This window comes from Lepisosteus platostomus, unplaced genomic scaffold (assembly GCF_059453375.1).
Source record: "Lepisosteus platostomus isolate fLepPlt1 unplaced genomic scaffold, fLepPlt1.hap1 Scaffold_30_H1, whole genome shotgun sequence".
Classification (NCBI taxonomy): domain Eukaryota; kingdom Metazoa; phylum Chordata; class Actinopteri; order Semionotiformes; family Lepisosteidae; genus Lepisosteus; species Lepisosteus platostomus.
The window spans coordinates 1,238,452-1,254,642 of NW_028291658.1; the positions used below are offsets into that span (position 1 = coordinate 1,238,452).

Sequence of the window (16,191 nt, forward strand, 5' to 3'; positions counted from 1 at the left end):
TAACTGGCTTCCCCTGCATGGGCGAATGTGAAGAAGATCCTTAGTAAGTCATTGAAGAAACCCGAGAAGAGGTCGGAGTGGTCTCTGTCGTTCATCAACGATCCAGTCAGGCAGTACTCCTCTGTAAAGCGCCGTTCGTTCACATCAATTGGCTTTTTTTTGCCTTCATTCGTGCAAGTAGTAAAAGCAGACGCCCCTATTCTGCCGTGACCCCGATTCGAACCGGGGTTGTTGCGGCCACAACGCAAAGTACTGACCACTATACGATCACGGCGAGTTACCGATACACACGTGGCAGGGCGGAAAAGGCTGTGCTCTCTTCGTGTGACATAATTCGGGAAAGTCCTGACGTTGCATTTCAACTGAGCCCCAGTATACATCGACCCTTCGACACTCTGAGTGACAACTCTCTTGCGTGTTTTCTCATATTTATGTAGTTTGCTTGCATGATGCCCGGAACAGCAGGGTTGTGCACTCCCATATGGTCTAGCGGTTAGGATTCCTGGTTTTCACCCAGGCGGCCCGGGTTCGACTCCCGGTATGGGAACGTGTCAATTTTGCCTCCTGCTTTCCAAAAGATCAGCACTGTGTACGAAGGAGCCGCATTAAAACTACTCAACGTGCAAAACGTGCGAGAAGAGGGGGCGCTTGTTTCCAGCCGAAACTTCTCGCGTGTGAGACGAGCTGACCATCGCTGCAGGAGGTGGGAGGGTCACTCTGGTAGACAGGGCTGACCTTCGGCAATAGGATTTATACTCTCCAAGATGATATTTGCACTTTCTGGAGAGGCGATTTTCTCCACTTCAATAGCCCGATTTCGTCGATTGCGTGGAGAGGGCTGTAGAATGTGGCGCCGTCTTTCCTGCTCCGTCCATGACAGGCGTGCTGGTCTCTGGAGAGAGAGCACGGTCCATCAGCGCACCCCAATAAAGGCACTGGAAGCAGCTGAATCGCATTGGCGAAGCTCAGCGCTGGGCCGCTGGGCACATCTGACCACAGTTTCCGTAGTGTAGTGGTTATCACGTTCGCCTCACACGCGAAAGGTCCCCGGATCGAAACCGGGCGGAAACAGACCAGACTTCTTCTGTCGCCACGCACAAAAGGGGATTGGGGATTCGCCTAGCGCTGTGATTGAACAGACCCACTCACCTCTTAGTGTGGCGGGATCTGCACAGTGCATGTCGCAGCGCATCCTGCTTTCACTTCAATGCGCGTCCTGATGTACCCCGGTCTCCCGCGTGACAGGTGGGGACAGGTGACAGGTCCACGTGACAGGTCCTATACTAACGAGGAAGACATCACTCTCTCCGACCCCCGGCATCGTGTCCCGACCCACCGTGCTGGAAGCCGACTCGTGCTGTGATTCCTTTACGGAGCAGAAATGACAACCGAGGAGCCGAGAGATCATTTCAGCATTTCGCGTCTGAACGGAAAACACAAACGACCAACTCGGAATGATTTGCCTTTGACGCTTATCAAAGCGTTCTTTGTGCATCGAACAGACCCACTCACCTCTTAGTGTGGCGGGATCTGCACAGTGCATGTCGCAGCGCTCCCTGCTTTCACTTCAATGTGCTTCCTGATGTCGAGTCGTGTGCCGTGCGGAGGCTCTGAAAGCGAGAGCAATGAAAAGGTGCACGACGCTGTGTTAGAAAACAGAGAAGTGAAAGGCAGTCCTTTCTCTAAGGAGGTAAAAGAAAAGCTACTCCCCGTCGGGGAATCGAACCCCGGTCTCCCGCGTGACAGGCGGGGATACTTGCCACTATACTAACGAGGAAGACATCACACGCTCCGACCCCCGGCATCGTGTCCCGACCCAGCGTGCTGGAAGGCGACGCGTGCTGTGATTCCTTTACGGAGCAGAAATGACAACCGAGGAGCCGAGAGATCATTTCAGCATTTCGCGTCTGAACGGAAAACACAAACGACCAACTCGGAATGACTTGCCTTTGACGCTTATATACCTCTTAGTGTGGCGGGATCTGCACAGTGCATGTCGCAGCGCTCCCTGCTTTCACTTCAACGTGCTTCCTGATGTCGAGTCGTGTGCCGTGCGGAGGCTCTGAAAGCGAGAGCAATGAAAAGGTGCACGACACTGTGAAATAAACATTAATAAACGCATATATAACGTCGAAAACATATCTAACACTAGGAGTATACAGCACTCTGCACAGTGTACGAAGTAAATTATTTTCGCAGTAATTAATTATATTTACTATATTTATTATACACGTGTAAATTAATTACTGCGAAAATAATTTACTTCGTACACTGTGCAGAGTGCCGTATACTCCTAGTGTTAGATGTGTTTTCGACGTTATATATGCATTTATTAATGTCGTCGATTTTACGGTTGCAATTCGACGTTGATTATACGTCGAGGCGACGTATATATACGTATAGCCGTATTTTCGCCGTGAATATACTGTAACGCAACGGGGGCTCGGGCGGGCGCCCTTGCCGCATCTGGTCGGCCCCATCCCGACTGGAGGCTCGAACCCGGGACTTCCGCGTCTCTCTGCAGCGACCTAGCCCCGTGAGCCAAAGAGAGATCTCTCTACAGCCCAGTAGCTGTGGTCCTGCTATCACAGGGAAGGGCGGTGACGTCACCCGCTCTGGTACGCCGGCTCTTACACACAGTGCTTGTCGGCCGTAAGCGTTACACTCTCCCCCGCTTAAATCGCCGTCCCCGGCGAAGGGCTATCCCACCCCGCTTCTGACACCAATGTAACACAACGGGGGCTCTGGTGTCAGAAGCGGGGTGGGATAGCCCTTCGCCGGGGACGGCGATTTAAGCGGGGGAGAGTGTAACGCTTACGGCCGACAAGCACTGTGTGTAAGAGCCGGCGTACCAGAGCGGGTGACGTCACCGCCCTTCCCTGTGATAGCAGGACCACAGCTACTGGGCTGTAGAGAGATCTCTCGTTGGCTCACGGGGCTAGGTCGCTGCAGAGAGACGCGGAAGTCCCGGGTTCGAGCCCCGGACGGTGCAGGGGCCGACCTAATGCGGCAAGGGCGCCCGCCTGAGCCCCCGTTGCGTTACAATACGTATATTCGACGAATCAATGCCCACAGCTTGGCATACAAGGGTTTTGCGGAGGGGTCTTGCCACCTGCCTGAAAAAAAAACAGTAAAATGTTTGAGTGCCTATAGAGTTTCTATTTTTATTTTCTTGAGAAAAGTTGATACCATTTCCTGGAAACCCCGTCCCCCATCAGTGCGCGGTGCCCGGGGAAAAATCTGTAGGGGGGCGTCTGAAATTCTGAGCGGGGGTGATATTTCGGTTGAAACGGAGCTGTACGGTGCAGCTACCCAAATGAAATCTCGCAGCTATGCCATTAATTAGTGCTTTATGATAGAAGATATCGACTAGCAATCTGGTATTTGCGATGAAGTTCAGTTTCACATTTTTCGTCACTCTCACTGGAGAGTATTGCCTGGAGCGAAAAGTACCATAAGCGTTCATTTTTGCAGCTACATGGACGTTCTGAATCGTTAAGAAAAAATGTTGTAAAACCAACAGAAAGCACAGACTGCTATAACTAGTCCTAGTTATATAACGATTTTAAGTATAATGATAAACTACTGCAAGGAATCGGTCCACCTGAGCAAACAGGATCGTAATGTTGACACTCAATAACGACACTGATATGTGCAGTTCCTGGACGGATAGCCCTCCTGCCCATCAAACAGACTGAGTGACTGTTCCTGTCATTTAGTGTTGTCTGACCATTGACAAAGTACAACTATTTTTTTAGGGCGCAAATTAAGTTAGGTAAATCTTTTTGCCCAAAACTGAAGGGGCAACATTCCCCCCTCCCCCCGTGATGCCAGGCCTGTCCCCATCCTATTCCATAATGTCATTATATATAATACCATACAACAGTGACCGATCCTTACTAACTACATGCGTTAAAATTGCACATCAGCTCATAGCAGGGGGCACATAGCCGCGATGTATTATCAATGTTATATTTCAACCATAATATCGACAACATTAATAAACGCATACGTTGAGAAAATATCGAACCCAGCATATTTTCCGGTTATATACCACAATGCATTGCTAGTATTCGTTGGTCACAATTTTGGACACATTTTTCAAACGTAGAAGTTTATCCGCAAATATCTCAGCAATCCTCTTTTGACGAGTAAGTATGAACAATAATAATACTATCTGAATACATACAGATCTTTCTTAATATTATTTTGATTAAAATAGTACGTGAATAAGCAAAAAATGGCACATAAAATAGTGTGAATGGGGAAGATGACACAAAATCGTTTTGCCGTTTCTCTATTCTTATTCTATGTTGTACTTTCAAACTTTGGGTACTCTTTAATTAGGACAGACTTTATTGCTCAACTGCTATGATGCAAGCCAAATTTTATACATTTATTTCAGTTTTGAGCTTAGTAAACCGTTCACTTTTTAGATTATACTAAAGAAGATATTAATCATCATTTATTTGGGAAGTAATATTATATCATTTTCTCCTAGCTGCGGTGCTGAAGTCCCACCCTACATCAACAGAAAAAGAAATAAAGGAGCATGCAATGTGTTACTTGAAGAATGCATATGAAAGACAGGGGGCCAGGAGATCTGGACACTGAAAATAATAGGTTTTTGGTTCTAACTGTTAGGACAATTAGACAGGGTTTGCAAATAGTGGAAAAAAATCATCTTAACTTCCATTGTAATATTTTTTTTTCTTGGAAATATAGAAGTTGTACATTTTAAAATGTATATTTGAATCAAAATGTGGTTTTGAGTTAGTGTGTTAATGTAATTAGTTTTGTGTTTGTCATTACTATACTGTATATTGCCATGTTACCAGAATTTGTAGCTGAAGTTTAAGACTAGTTGTGTTTTTTATGATTATTGCCCATATGTTGATTGTTGATTGATTGTATACAATGTATACTTTGAAATACATATGTTTCAGGTGTGAATGTGTATTTTCAGAATACATTTCTAAATCTAATCATTGGCTTGGTTTACTTGTTTCTACACCTATAAAATCTATCTTTGATGTATAATAGACCTCTACCCATATACGTATAATAGACCTCTAAAGTTATCCGTATAATAGACCTCTAACCATATACGTATAACAGACCTCTAACCATATACGTATAATAGACCTCTAAAGTTAAACGTATAATAGACCTCTAACCATATACGTATAATAGACCTCTAAAGTTATCCGGAACTCCAACCATATATGTATAATAGTCCTCTAAATGTATCCGTATAATAGAACTCCAACCATTTATGTATAATGAACGTCTAAACATAGACGTATAATTGACGTATAACTTTAGACGTATATTAGAATTTCATTCTAGACGAATTGTAGACCACATTTAGACGTATAAGGTATGCGTTTAATAGACGTATATTATACGTCTTTTGCCCACTGGGTGGGCTCCAGATGCACATGGAAGCAATCAAGTGTTTCATCCGAGCTGTTTCAAAGACTGCCCAAGAGCTTTCCTTTCACAGAGGCGCAACGATTAATGATGGGGGTGCACCCTTCAATGCGCCTTACGACTCTAGGGAGTGATTGAGATGATTCGTAGCGTGTGCTCATTTCCCTCTATTCCCCGTGTTGCAGTGGTAGGATGACGTAAATTCCTGCTTCGACACGTAACGGCATTATAATCAAGTGCAGGAGCTGAGGGCTTTTGTTTTGTTTCGTTTTCCATGGCGTTCGTAAGCGCGCAAATCAAAGGCAAGTCCTGCGTCTATCACGAACGTAAATGCTTTTGAAAGTGCAGTGTGGTGCAGCTTGTAAAATCCTTGTCCACATTTGTGGTTTGTTGATGTTTGTTCTGTCTGCCAAAGTTGCATTTTGACATCCGGACGGGGGGACTTTATCATTTGAACGTGAAGCCAGCCTTAAACCCTCTGAGGCGTGTCTGTCTGCCGGCACGTATCTTGTGAAAGGTATTTTTTTTAAACGGAGAGCAACTTTAAAAAGGTATCCGCAGCCACCTCGCAGTCGTGTTTGATTATAGGAGGAATGCGGTGGCGGCGGGCTAGCTTTTGCCGTGGTCGAGTGGTTAAGGCGATGGGCTCGAAATGCGTTGGGGACTCCCCGCGCAGGTTCGAAACCTGCCGACTCCGGCGTCCGCCGCATGTCGCCTTGTGCCTGCGCGGCAGAGGCGAAGTGCCGCTTCTCCTTTCCTGATACTATAACAACGCGAAATCGCTTGGACCCGCTGCCATGGACATCAATTCTTCAGATAACCACACACTTTGCCTTCGCACCTCTGGTGCTCTTCTTATGCCTTTGAAAACCTAATGAATAAAGCTGAAAGAACCGACACGATATGTAGGTGCTGGTAAAGCACGCAGTAAAGAACTGTTAACAGCAAGGGTTTCAGTGGGTTAACTGAGGAGAAGGCGTGATCGCTAATTGTTGACTTTTTATTTGGTGTTAGAAACACTCTTACTGTGCATGACGTGCAACAAATGTAGCCACAGAAATTGCATCACGCTTTCATGTATGCTATTGCAGACACCAACGTTACCTAGATAGAAAACCGAAATAGCCGTGGGTTTGCTTGCTGGTCTGAAGGATCTCTCTTCGAATCTCTATCATTTGTCAATGGAAGTAAAAGGCGCTGCAATCTCATACGTTCAGAATCAAACCCGCAGCTGTTGTTCGACTTTATTTCTTGACTAATTACAACTGAGTGTTGCATGAGCAGTTACATAAACTTGTCTGGTATATTTGAAAACAAGTGCCGTTCTTCAATTAAAACTAACAGTACATTGTCAGGGACATTCAGTTCTATACAAACAAGAGACAGACAAGAGAATATTTCTACCGTTCATGTGGACTACGTGTTGACTTACTGATCGGAATAATTGAAAAGTTCGGGCTCATAGCCGATGCAGTGCGTGCTAATTAGAACAGCAACGCTGAGCTCTCAGCACCGTACTGAGCCCAGGTGTTTTTCTAAAGCTGTCAGGTGCAGTTCATTTACATGAAGGAAATCTCTTACTGGGTACGATTACAATGCAGTAAGTAGCACAGACTACTTAGGGAGTAGCCCGATGCGTTTAAAAACAACCCGAGCCAGGCAGGAGTCGAACTTGCAATCACCTGATCCGTAGTCATACGCGTTATCCATTGCGCCACTGGCCCTGGTGTGACACTGCAGGACTGTAACCCAGTGAGATCAGCACTGCAACTAGTAAAATATTACCCCCGGTTCATTCTTTACCAAAAGTGAGAAACACCTGTTTTCTACATTTTGTCTGACCCCTGGTCACTGTGTAACTCCTCCGGCACCCCCAGCCTGGCAAACATCCCCTCCAGCAGTGCATCGGCCACCGTGGGGGCACTCTGGTCCGGGAGGGCGTAGGCCTCCAGCCACTTCGTAAAGTAATCCATGGCCACCAAGACGTAGCGGTTCCCGGCCTCGGTGCGCTCCATAGGAGCCCCCACCTGGTGTTGTTGGAGGGGGGCCCGAGAGCGCTCGGGGGGACCCTTCTGCGCCACGCACACCGCACACGTTCGGCAGTACCGCTCCACGTCCCGGTGGCAAAGACCCCAATAAAAATGGCCTCGGAGACGCTGCAGGGTTTTTTTACCACCGAAGTGCCCCACACCCGGCTGGCCGTGCACCGCTCGGAGCACCGCCCCGCGGAGCGACTAAGGCACCACCAGCTGCCACCGTACCTCGCCACTGGAGAGTACCCGCCACCCCCGGCGCAGCACCCCGTCCTTTACCTCCAAGGCCTCCCACAGGGCGCAGAGGGCCTTGACGGACTTCGGGTGCGGGGCGAGCTCCTCTCGCATAGGCCGCACTCCTGCTGCCCTCCAGCGGAGCACCGGCCCCACGTCAGGATCAGCTGCCTGACGCTGCTCCAGGTCTGGCAGGCCCACCCCCAGCGGCCCCTCCCGGGCCGTGGCCGCGGTGCTCACCCCTGCCACGGTGCGGACAGCCTCCTCTCGCTGCTCCCGCCGGGCGCAGTGATGGCAGTCCGCGGCCTCGCAGGGGCGCCGCGAGAGAGCGTCGGCATTGAGATGGCGAGACCCCGCACGGTGCACGACAGTGAAGTCGTACTCCTGCAGGATCTCTATCCATCGCGCCATCTGCCCCTCTGGCTCCTTAAAGTGGAGCAGCCAGGTGAGGGACGCATGGTCGGTCCTCAACCGGAACCGGGTCCCGAACAGGTACGGCCTGAAGTGGTGGACCGCCGCCATCACCGCCAGCAGCTCGCGACGGGTCACGCAGTAGTTCCGCTCAGGCCTAGTCAGAGCCCGACTATAGTAGGCCACTACGCGCTCCCCATCCGGCCCCTCCTGCGCCAACACCGCACCCACCCCCGAGTCACTCGCGTCGGTGTCGAGAACATACGGCAACCGCGGGTCGGGGTAGGCCAGCACGGGGGCCCCCACCAGAGCTTCACGCAACCGGCCGAAGGCAGTCTCACAGCCCGAGTCCCAGTCAAAACGGTGGCCCTTGTCGGTGAGGCGGTGCAGCGGGGCAGCGATGCTGGCAAAGTCCCGGACGAACCTCCGATAGTACGAGGCCAGCCCCAGAAAGCTGCGGAGCTCCGTGACGGTGCGTAGAGTCGGCCAGCCCCTCACTGCAGCGACCTTACCTGGGTCCGTAGCCACCCCTCGTGGTCCAACAACATGTCCCAGGAAGGAGCTCGCACTTGCGGGGGTTGAGCCTCAGGCCAGCACGACGGATGCAGGCCAGCACCGCCTGGAGGTTTGTCAAGGCCTGGTCGAAGCCCCGGGCATGAACCAGCAGATCGTCCAGGTACAGCACACACTGGTTCCGCAGGACAGATACCAGCACTCTCTCCATCAGCCTCTCGAACGTCGCCAGGGCATTGCACAGGCCAAAAGGCATGACAGTAAACTGCCAGAGGCCCTGGCCGATAGAAAAGGCCGTCTTCGGGCGAGCATCGGGAGCAAGCGGTACCTGCCAGTAGCGGAGGTCCAGGGAGCTGAACCAGGTCGACCCAGTGATGTAGTCTAGGGCGTCATCTATCCTCGGCAGGGGGTAGGAATCTTTCCGGGTGACCTCGTTCAGCTTGCGGTAGTTGACGCAGAACCTCCACGAGCCGTCTTTTTTTTTGACCAGTACAGCTGGCGCCGACCACGGGCTCGCGGAGGGCTCAATCACCCCCGCTGCGGCCATCTCCCGGATCTTTTCCTCGGCGGCGGTCCGCTTGGCGTGAATCATGCGTCCAGGTGGGATGCGGATGGGCCGAGCGTCGCCGGTGTTGATCTCGTGTTGGACCAGGGCAGTGCGGATGCAGTCCTCATCTCTCGCCGCAAAGAGGTCTTCGTTCTGGGCGAGTAGCTCCTGGAGCCGCTGCCGCAGGTCCTGATCGAGGCCCTCGCAGCTCCGCTGGTAGAGATCCTCAACGGTGCGCCTCGCTTCCACGCAACGCTCGGCCCCCGCCGCCGCTGCTTTGCCTGGCCCCCCGGCTGACTCGGGAGCAGGATCCGGCACGCTCGCTCCCCGGCTCATTGGCCTGGTCTGCCCCGGCGACTGCCGCCGCCGCCACTGCCTCTTTTTCTCCCAGCTCCGGCAAGCCCGCGTCCCTCGGCCTTCGCCGGGCCTGCCCTCCACCAGGTGCAGTCGCTCCCCCTGCCACACCAACTCCTGCCGGTCCAAGTCCAACCTGGCCCCCACTCGCTGCAGTACGTCCAGCCCCAGAATGCAGTCCTCCTGGATGGGTGCGAGGTAGCAGGGGTGGCGCACCGTCGCTGCACCTAGACGGAAGGCAAGCACCTGATTCCCCCGGACTGCAGCGAGCTGTCCCGTCACGGTCCTCAACCGCAGGCTGGAGGCCTCCCATCCTGGGGGGTTGGTGCCCTCGGTGTCGGGGAAGACGCCCGGCCGGAGTAGGGTTATCGATGAACCGGTGTCGAGTAGGGCCAGGCAGGGTTGGTCCTCGATTTTGCAGTGGAGGTACAGGCCCCGGCTACAGCCGACTCGCCCCACGGTGGCGTGAGGGGCGCCAGTCTTAACAGCGCTCTCCGGAGCGGGGGTTGAGGTGTTCGAGGGGCGGCCTTCCCCACGCTGAGCCGCCCCGTTCCCGTTTCCCGACGCCGATCGAGGAGTGCGAGGTTCGGGTGCCCGGCAGAACCGGGCTCGGTGTCCCCTCTTCCCGCAGCGGTTGCAAATCAGCGTGCGGGGCTGTTCCGCGGGGGTCGCTGCCCGGGCTGGCTCCTCTTCCCCCTCGCTGGATCCCTCTGTCGCACTGCGTCTGCTGGTGCTTCCAGCCACCCCGAACACGGCCTCAGCCCGTGTAGCAAGGGCCAAGGCCTGCTCCAGCGATGTTGGCACGGCCAGCTGCACGTGGCGCCGCAGCTCCTCGGGTGAGAGGGCCTTGAGAAAGGCCTGGAGAGCCATCTCCCGCTGCGCCTCCCGGGGGAAAGTTGGGTATCCTCGGCGGGCGAGGAACGCGACATCAGCGGCAACCGGGCCCAGTCGCTCTCCTGGTTGGCGCCGCCGCAGGGCCAGCCTCTCCCGCATCAAGTCCGGCGCCTCCTCCACACCGAAGCGCAGCTGGAGAGCCGCCGCCAGCGCCGTGTATTCGCCTCTGTCCTCCTCCGGGACGTCCAAGAGCGCCTGGCAGGCCGCTCCTTCCAGCGCCGCCGCCAGGTGGCCGACCATCTCCGCCTGGCTCCAGCAATTCGTCCGGGCCGCGAGCTGGAACTGCGCCTCGTAGATTTCCCACGGCGCTTCCCCATTGTAGCGACCTGGTCTCACCCGCGCCGATGGGTGTGGGAATTGCTGATCGGCTCCGGCAGGGAGAGTATCCTCTATCTGGGGTGCTCGCTGACCAGGAGTAGCGGCCGGTCGCCCCAATTCTACCGGCGGAACCACTATTGAATAGCCCTGGTAAGGGCTGTGGCCACCTGTCGCACCCAGGAGTTGCTCAGGCTCCCTCTGTGCGCTGCCGATGGGTTTTGCTTCTTCCAGCGTCAAACGGCGCTTAATAGAATCGGGTACTGTCTGCCACAAATTGTCCATTCTGCCCGCTTCTGACACCAATGTAGCGTTTACAGGTTCTTTACAGAACAAGAACGAGTGGAGACGCGATTAATAAACAAGCATTAGCTTTATTCATTTACAACCACACAAAACCAAACACAGGATCTACACACACATGAGGAGACTGACGGAACACGTACACATAGTTAGGGTGGTAATTACCTAACAACACACTACACTTTTACAGGACTACACAGGGCACTAGAATCACTAGGACATTATTTACACAGGTAGGGTCAGCCGCTGGTCATCGTGCTGACCCTCAGACTCTCCCCGGCTACCACTCCCAGCATGCCCAGCGGTACTACGAGCGCCTGGGGGCGCTTCCTCCTCACCACCAGGCGAGGGCATTACAATATCATGATTTATTCAGGATGTGTGGAATCAGCACGTCCCGGAGACAGCTTCCGAAATCGTGAGCATTCTCTGGTGTCGAACTGTGTGTCCAACTGGAGCCTCACTATTTGCATATGTGAGGCTCCAGTTATACATCGAGTGTTACATTAAATGACAAAAATGAAGAGAGTTAAAGCAGCTGGAGAGGTTTTCTTACAACTTTTGAGCTGACACAGTTTTGGAAAATGTTTCCTTCACGCTGCACTGTACCACATAGGCAGCCAAGAGTCTCCAAAACAAAACAGAATGGACAGATAGCAGAAAATTCCCAGTCGTCCTGAAGTTCCCAAAATCCAGCACTGAGCGTAAACAAAGTGTCTAAGTAGCATTGGAATGCTAACCCTAACCCTAGCTGGAGTTTGAGCAGTCCAGCACTGAACGTAAAAAGATGAGTCAAAGTAAAGTCTAATCGGATTAGTTTCCTTAGAGCTGGTTCAGAGTTTGCTCAAGAGTTTACCTTTCACAGATGCGCAAAGAAGAATGTTGGGGGTGCACGCTTCAAGGCGCCTTACAGCTGTAGGGAGTGATTCGAGACGATTCGTGGCGTGTGCTCTTTCCCATATACCGTACGCCCCGGGGTGCAGTGTTAGGATGACGTACAATACCGCTTGGGCACGTAACGGCGTTATATGCAAGTGCGGGACGTGAGGGTTTTCGTTTGTTCGTTTTGTTTTGCTCTGCTCTGCTTTGCTTTGTTTTGCTTTCCATCGCGTTGGTAAGAGCGTAAATAAAAAGGCGATTCCTGCGTCTACCACTAATGTAAGAGCTATTTCAAGTGCGGCGTGGTGCGGCTTTTCAAATGCTCAACACGATGACTTCGCATGCACGCGTGCTTTCATGCAGTCGTGTGTGCAACCATGTCCTCTTACGTGCAAACGGGCGTGGTTTCATGTATGCAAAAAACTTTCCTGGGCTCTTCTGAAGCACATAAAATTATTTGGAGATATACCTTTGTCTTGTTTTCCTCTTAGGCTCTAGAATTGATAACTTTTTTTTCATTTTTGGCATTTTTCATCATTTTCCAGAAAGTGGTTGCAAGCCCGATATCATGCAAAGAAACTTCAGGATTCAGGGACCAGTCAATGGATTTTTTTCAAAGTTGGATTTTTGCACTCTGTGGACCAAGAGATGTTGTTCAATAATGTTTTTTTTTTTCAAATTTAAAAATATCATTTTTTCATGGAGCTTTGAAGGGGATGGATTCACCCTCCTTTAGCCAGGACAGAGCTCCAGGAGCCTGGGTAGGATTCTAGCTTTCTCCCCTTGCAGGCACCTGGCACAGAAGACATCATTTTTTTCCTTAAAATCTTTTTTTTTGTGTTCCTTGTTGTTCCAAACTTAATTTTAATCACTTTTAATTAGAGATTTTATTAAAAATAGTGCAAAAAATGACTAATTTCACAAAAAATAATGTAATATAAAACGGATGTTTTTAACTTTATTGTAGTGTTTTAGAAACTAATATGTCTTCAAAAATGGTTGTTTTTCACTCCTAGGAATGAAAGCTGTTGTTATATGATGTTTATTTTCAAATTTTGAAAAATCAAAGGATTCTAGCTTTCTCCCCTTGCAGGCTTCGGACACAGAGAACCTCATGGTTTTCCTAAAAATCATTTTTTTATGTTCCCTGGTGTTCCAAACTTAGTTTTAATCAATTTTAATTTGTTATTATGTTAAAAACAGGGTAATAAATTTCTAATTGGACTATAAATAATGTCATATTGTCTGCTATAAAACTGATGTTTTCAACTCTATTCTAGAATCAACTAATAGAGAATTGAAATTATAAAAGGGCATAAGAAGACATTACCAACAACAACCACAAGATGGAGATATTGTCTAGAGATTACCAACAACGACCACAAGATGGAGATATTGTCCAAAGAGGCAAGAAGGGCAAAGCCGCGATAAGATAAAATCATTTTTTGAAAGAGATTGCTGTCAGAATGCACATCCGTATCCCAGACAGAATCTCTAGTAAAATATGATCATTTGTGAAACAGGCAAATGAGTGTCTGCTACAATATGATTGCTACATATCTGCATTTGTTGGTTTTTAAGGAGTAAGAGTGCAGGGGGCTTAAACCTGCGATCCAGTGTGTTGAAGTATTTCACAACACTACCCCTAGCACATCTGGAAATAAATCCTCATAATGATTATTGCCCTGGAAATGTACCAAAAAATTAGTGAGCATATATATATATATCACTGTGTTGAAGCTAGAGAGACAGAATACCTGCAAACATATCCTAAATACAGTGTTCCTGCACCTTTGATCTCATCCAGAATGTATCGTTTTTTGAAAGGGATTGCTGTCAGAATGCACAACTGAATCCCAAACAGAATCTCTAGTCAAATATGATCATTTGTGAAACAGGCAAATGAGACTCTCAGGTGCCCATTGCTCATTTTCAGAAACATTTATGCAATACTTTCACCATGCGTTGAGCAATAGGGATTAAAGATACCAGAGGTAAGGTTTAAAAGTGATTCTGAGGTGCAACACATCAGCAATACAGCTAGGCATCTGAAATGCGGGGTTTGAGAGCCCTTCAGGGAACACCGTACCCTAAAGTCAGGGAGCTCAGAGGTGACTTGTTCGGCTTTCAAATCATCTCTCCGTGGAAGCGCCGAGATGCAGCTGTTTAAGGCTTAGAAGCAGCTGACTGTTTCACTACCTAGCTGATCACTGTCAGTCAGGGAGCTCAGAGGCGAAAAGCCTGTCTGAGAGACAATTCGCCATCGATCAGTTCAGTACCAGCTCGGCGCACCTGAGATCATCCTGAGATAGCCGTGTAGCTCAGATGAGTGAGAGCGTGTGTGTGTGTACCACCGTGATTGGATGCCGGTCCTTCTCAGGTCACAGTAAACCTTCTGCTGCCTAACTTCCCTAATTTTGGGGATCCCTTTGAAAAAGCAAAGGAAAACAAAACTGGCTCTTCATCAGCGTGATCGACCCCACCCAGTGTGCCCCAGTGGCCTAATGGATAAGGCACTGGCCTCCTAAGCCAGGGATTGTGGGTTCAAGTCCCATCTGGGGTGCTCCTGTCCCATTTTGAGCGTACAAATGTCCTTGCAATTTGCAAAGCTGCAACCCCACCTTACTCAGTGAGCGTCTCTGCTTTTCTCTCACATAGAGTTGGGAGAAAAACTTTTGTAAACAGCCCTTTGGAATGATGTGGATTTCTGCATGAATGGCTCCTAACATGTGATCTTATCTTTATCTAAGTCATAATAATTAATAAAGAGAGTCTGATTTAACAAACAACACACGCCCAACATTTGACATTGCTGTTTCTTTATTGACCAAATGGTTTAAACAATCAAGGTCATTGATGGAAAAAGTACGTGAACCCTTATATTAAGGAGCTAGTGGAACCTCCTTTATGACAAAAACCTCAACCCCCACTTTCTGTAGCGGCTGGTCAGACCTGAGCAGCGGTTAGGAGGTATTTTGGCCTATTCGTCTATGCAAAACTGTTTCAGTTCATGTATATTTTTGGGATGTCTTGTGCTGAACGGCCTGCTTCAGATCACGCCACAGCACTGCAATGGGATTGGGGTCAGGACTCTTACTTGGCCATCCCAAAATACGGAATTTCTTCTGTTTCAGCCACTCTGTTGTTGATGTACTCCTTTGTTTTTGTCATGTTGCATGACCCAGCGTCTTTCGAGTTTTAGATCACAGGCAGACACCCTGACATTCTGCTGTAGAATTTCCTGATACATCTTGGAATTCATCGGTCCCTCGATGATTGCAAGCCGTACAGCTTCCGCCATGCTTCCCAGGTGGGATGAGGTTTTGGAGTTGGTATGCAGTGTTTTGTTATCTCCAAACATAACGCTGTGCACATTTACCAACAAGTTCAACTTTTGTCACATCTGTCCACAGAACATTGTTCCAGGAGTTGCTGTGGGACATCCATGTGGTCTTTAGCAAACTTGAGAGGGGCAGTGGTGGGTTTTTTTTGGGGGAGAGCAGTGGTTTCCTCCGTGGTGACCTCGCATGATCACCACTCCTGTTCAGATTTCTTCTTATGGTGGACTCATGAACACAGACGTAAGACAAAGTCAACCACCTGTTCGCTAGATCCCATCCCCACTCAGCTAGTCAAAGATTCCCCTCAAAGGACTGGCAGGACCTATAATTAGTATGATGAATGCATCGCTTGCGTCAGGTGTTGTACCTGATCAATTTAAGGTAGCGGTTGTTAGACCGCTCCTTAAGAAGTCAAATTTGGATCCACAAGTTCTTAACAACTACAGGCCTGTCTCAAAGGCCCCATTTCAATCTAAAAGTCTTGAGAGAATAGTTGTTGCCCAACGTCAATCGTATCTGGATTCAAATAATATTCTTGAGAAATTTCAGTCTGGTTTCTGAAACTGCATTAACAAGAGTCGTAAATGATATTCTCTTAGCTACTGATGTGGGGAATGCAATAGTGCTAGGTTGCAACAGTGCTAGGAATGCAAATGTTAGGTTGCGCTTCTTCATGCTGCATCGTCGGCATGAGTGGAGCTTTTTAAACGTCTGTACTTACTGCGCCCCATAAGAAATCGTTTGTCCCCGTTCAAAAGAGATTGTGCGATGTCCTGCAGCGTTCGCAAAGCAAACCTTTGACAGTTTGAAAAGAGGAATTTATTCTGCTTCCTGTGCGTGCAGTAGTTTCAAAGTTGAACGCCTTTACACGATCTGCTGCAGTTTTCAGTGGGCGGGCTTTGTCAAATGGCTTGGTAAAACGCACTGTGTTTCG

General features: G+C 49.7%; 1 protein-coding gene and 4 non-coding genes across 5 annotated transcripts; 3 read left to right on the forward strand and 2 right to left on the reverse strand.

The window, feature by feature from the left end:
- Positions 1 to 475: 475 nt before the first annotated feature.
- trnae-uuc (transfer RNA glutamic acid (anticodon UUC)) lies at positions 476 to 547 on the forward strand. Its single transcript has one exon. It is a non-coding gene; the product is annotated as a tRNA-Glu (tRNA).
- A 451-nt stretch (positions 548 to 998) lies between these two features.
- On the forward strand, positions 999 to 1,071 carry trnav-cac (transfer RNA valine (anticodon CAC)). Its single transcript has one exon. It is a non-coding gene; the product is annotated as a tRNA-Val (tRNA).
- A 634-nt stretch (positions 1,072 to 1,705) lies between these two features.
- Positions 1,706 to 1,777, reverse strand: trnad-guc (transfer RNA aspartic acid (anticodon GUC)). The gene has a single exon. It is a non-coding gene; the product is annotated as a tRNA-Asp (tRNA).
- A 7,620-nt stretch (positions 1,778 to 9,397) lies between these two features.
- Positions 9,398 to 13,683, reverse strand: LOC148635110 (uncharacterized). Its single transcript, XM_088623621.1, has 4 exons — positions 13,674 to 13,683; positions 11,575 to 11,640; positions 9,956 to 11,048; positions 9,398 to 9,464 (listed from the first exon to the last, which is right to left on the reverse strand). Exons 1-4 carry the CDS (start codon positions 13,681 to 13,683, stop codon positions 9,398 to 9,400), a joined length of 1,236 nt encoding a protein of 411 aa, XP_088479747.1.
- A 723-nt stretch (positions 13,684 to 14,406) lies between these two features.
- Positions 14,407 to 14,479, forward strand: trnar-ccu (transfer RNA arginine (anticodon CCU)). The gene has a single exon. It is a non-coding gene; the product is annotated as a tRNA-Arg (tRNA).
- The last annotated feature ends 1,712 nt before the right edge of the window (positions 14,480 to 16,191 follow it).

What these genes read in the sequence shown, in the direction of transcription:
- LOC148635110 (XM_088623621.1), bottom strand. An exon ending in TGTAAGAAAACCTCTCCAGC is followed by an intron (nt 11,049 to 11,574) that starts TGCTTTAACTCT and finishes AAGAACCTGTAA; the next exon opens with ACGCTACATTGGTGTCAGAA. An exon ending in GTCGGCTGTAGCCGGGGCCT is followed by an intron (nt 9,465 to 9,955) that starts GTACCTCCACTG and finishes CTCCCGAGTCAG; the next exon opens with CCGGGGGGCCAGGCAAAGCA.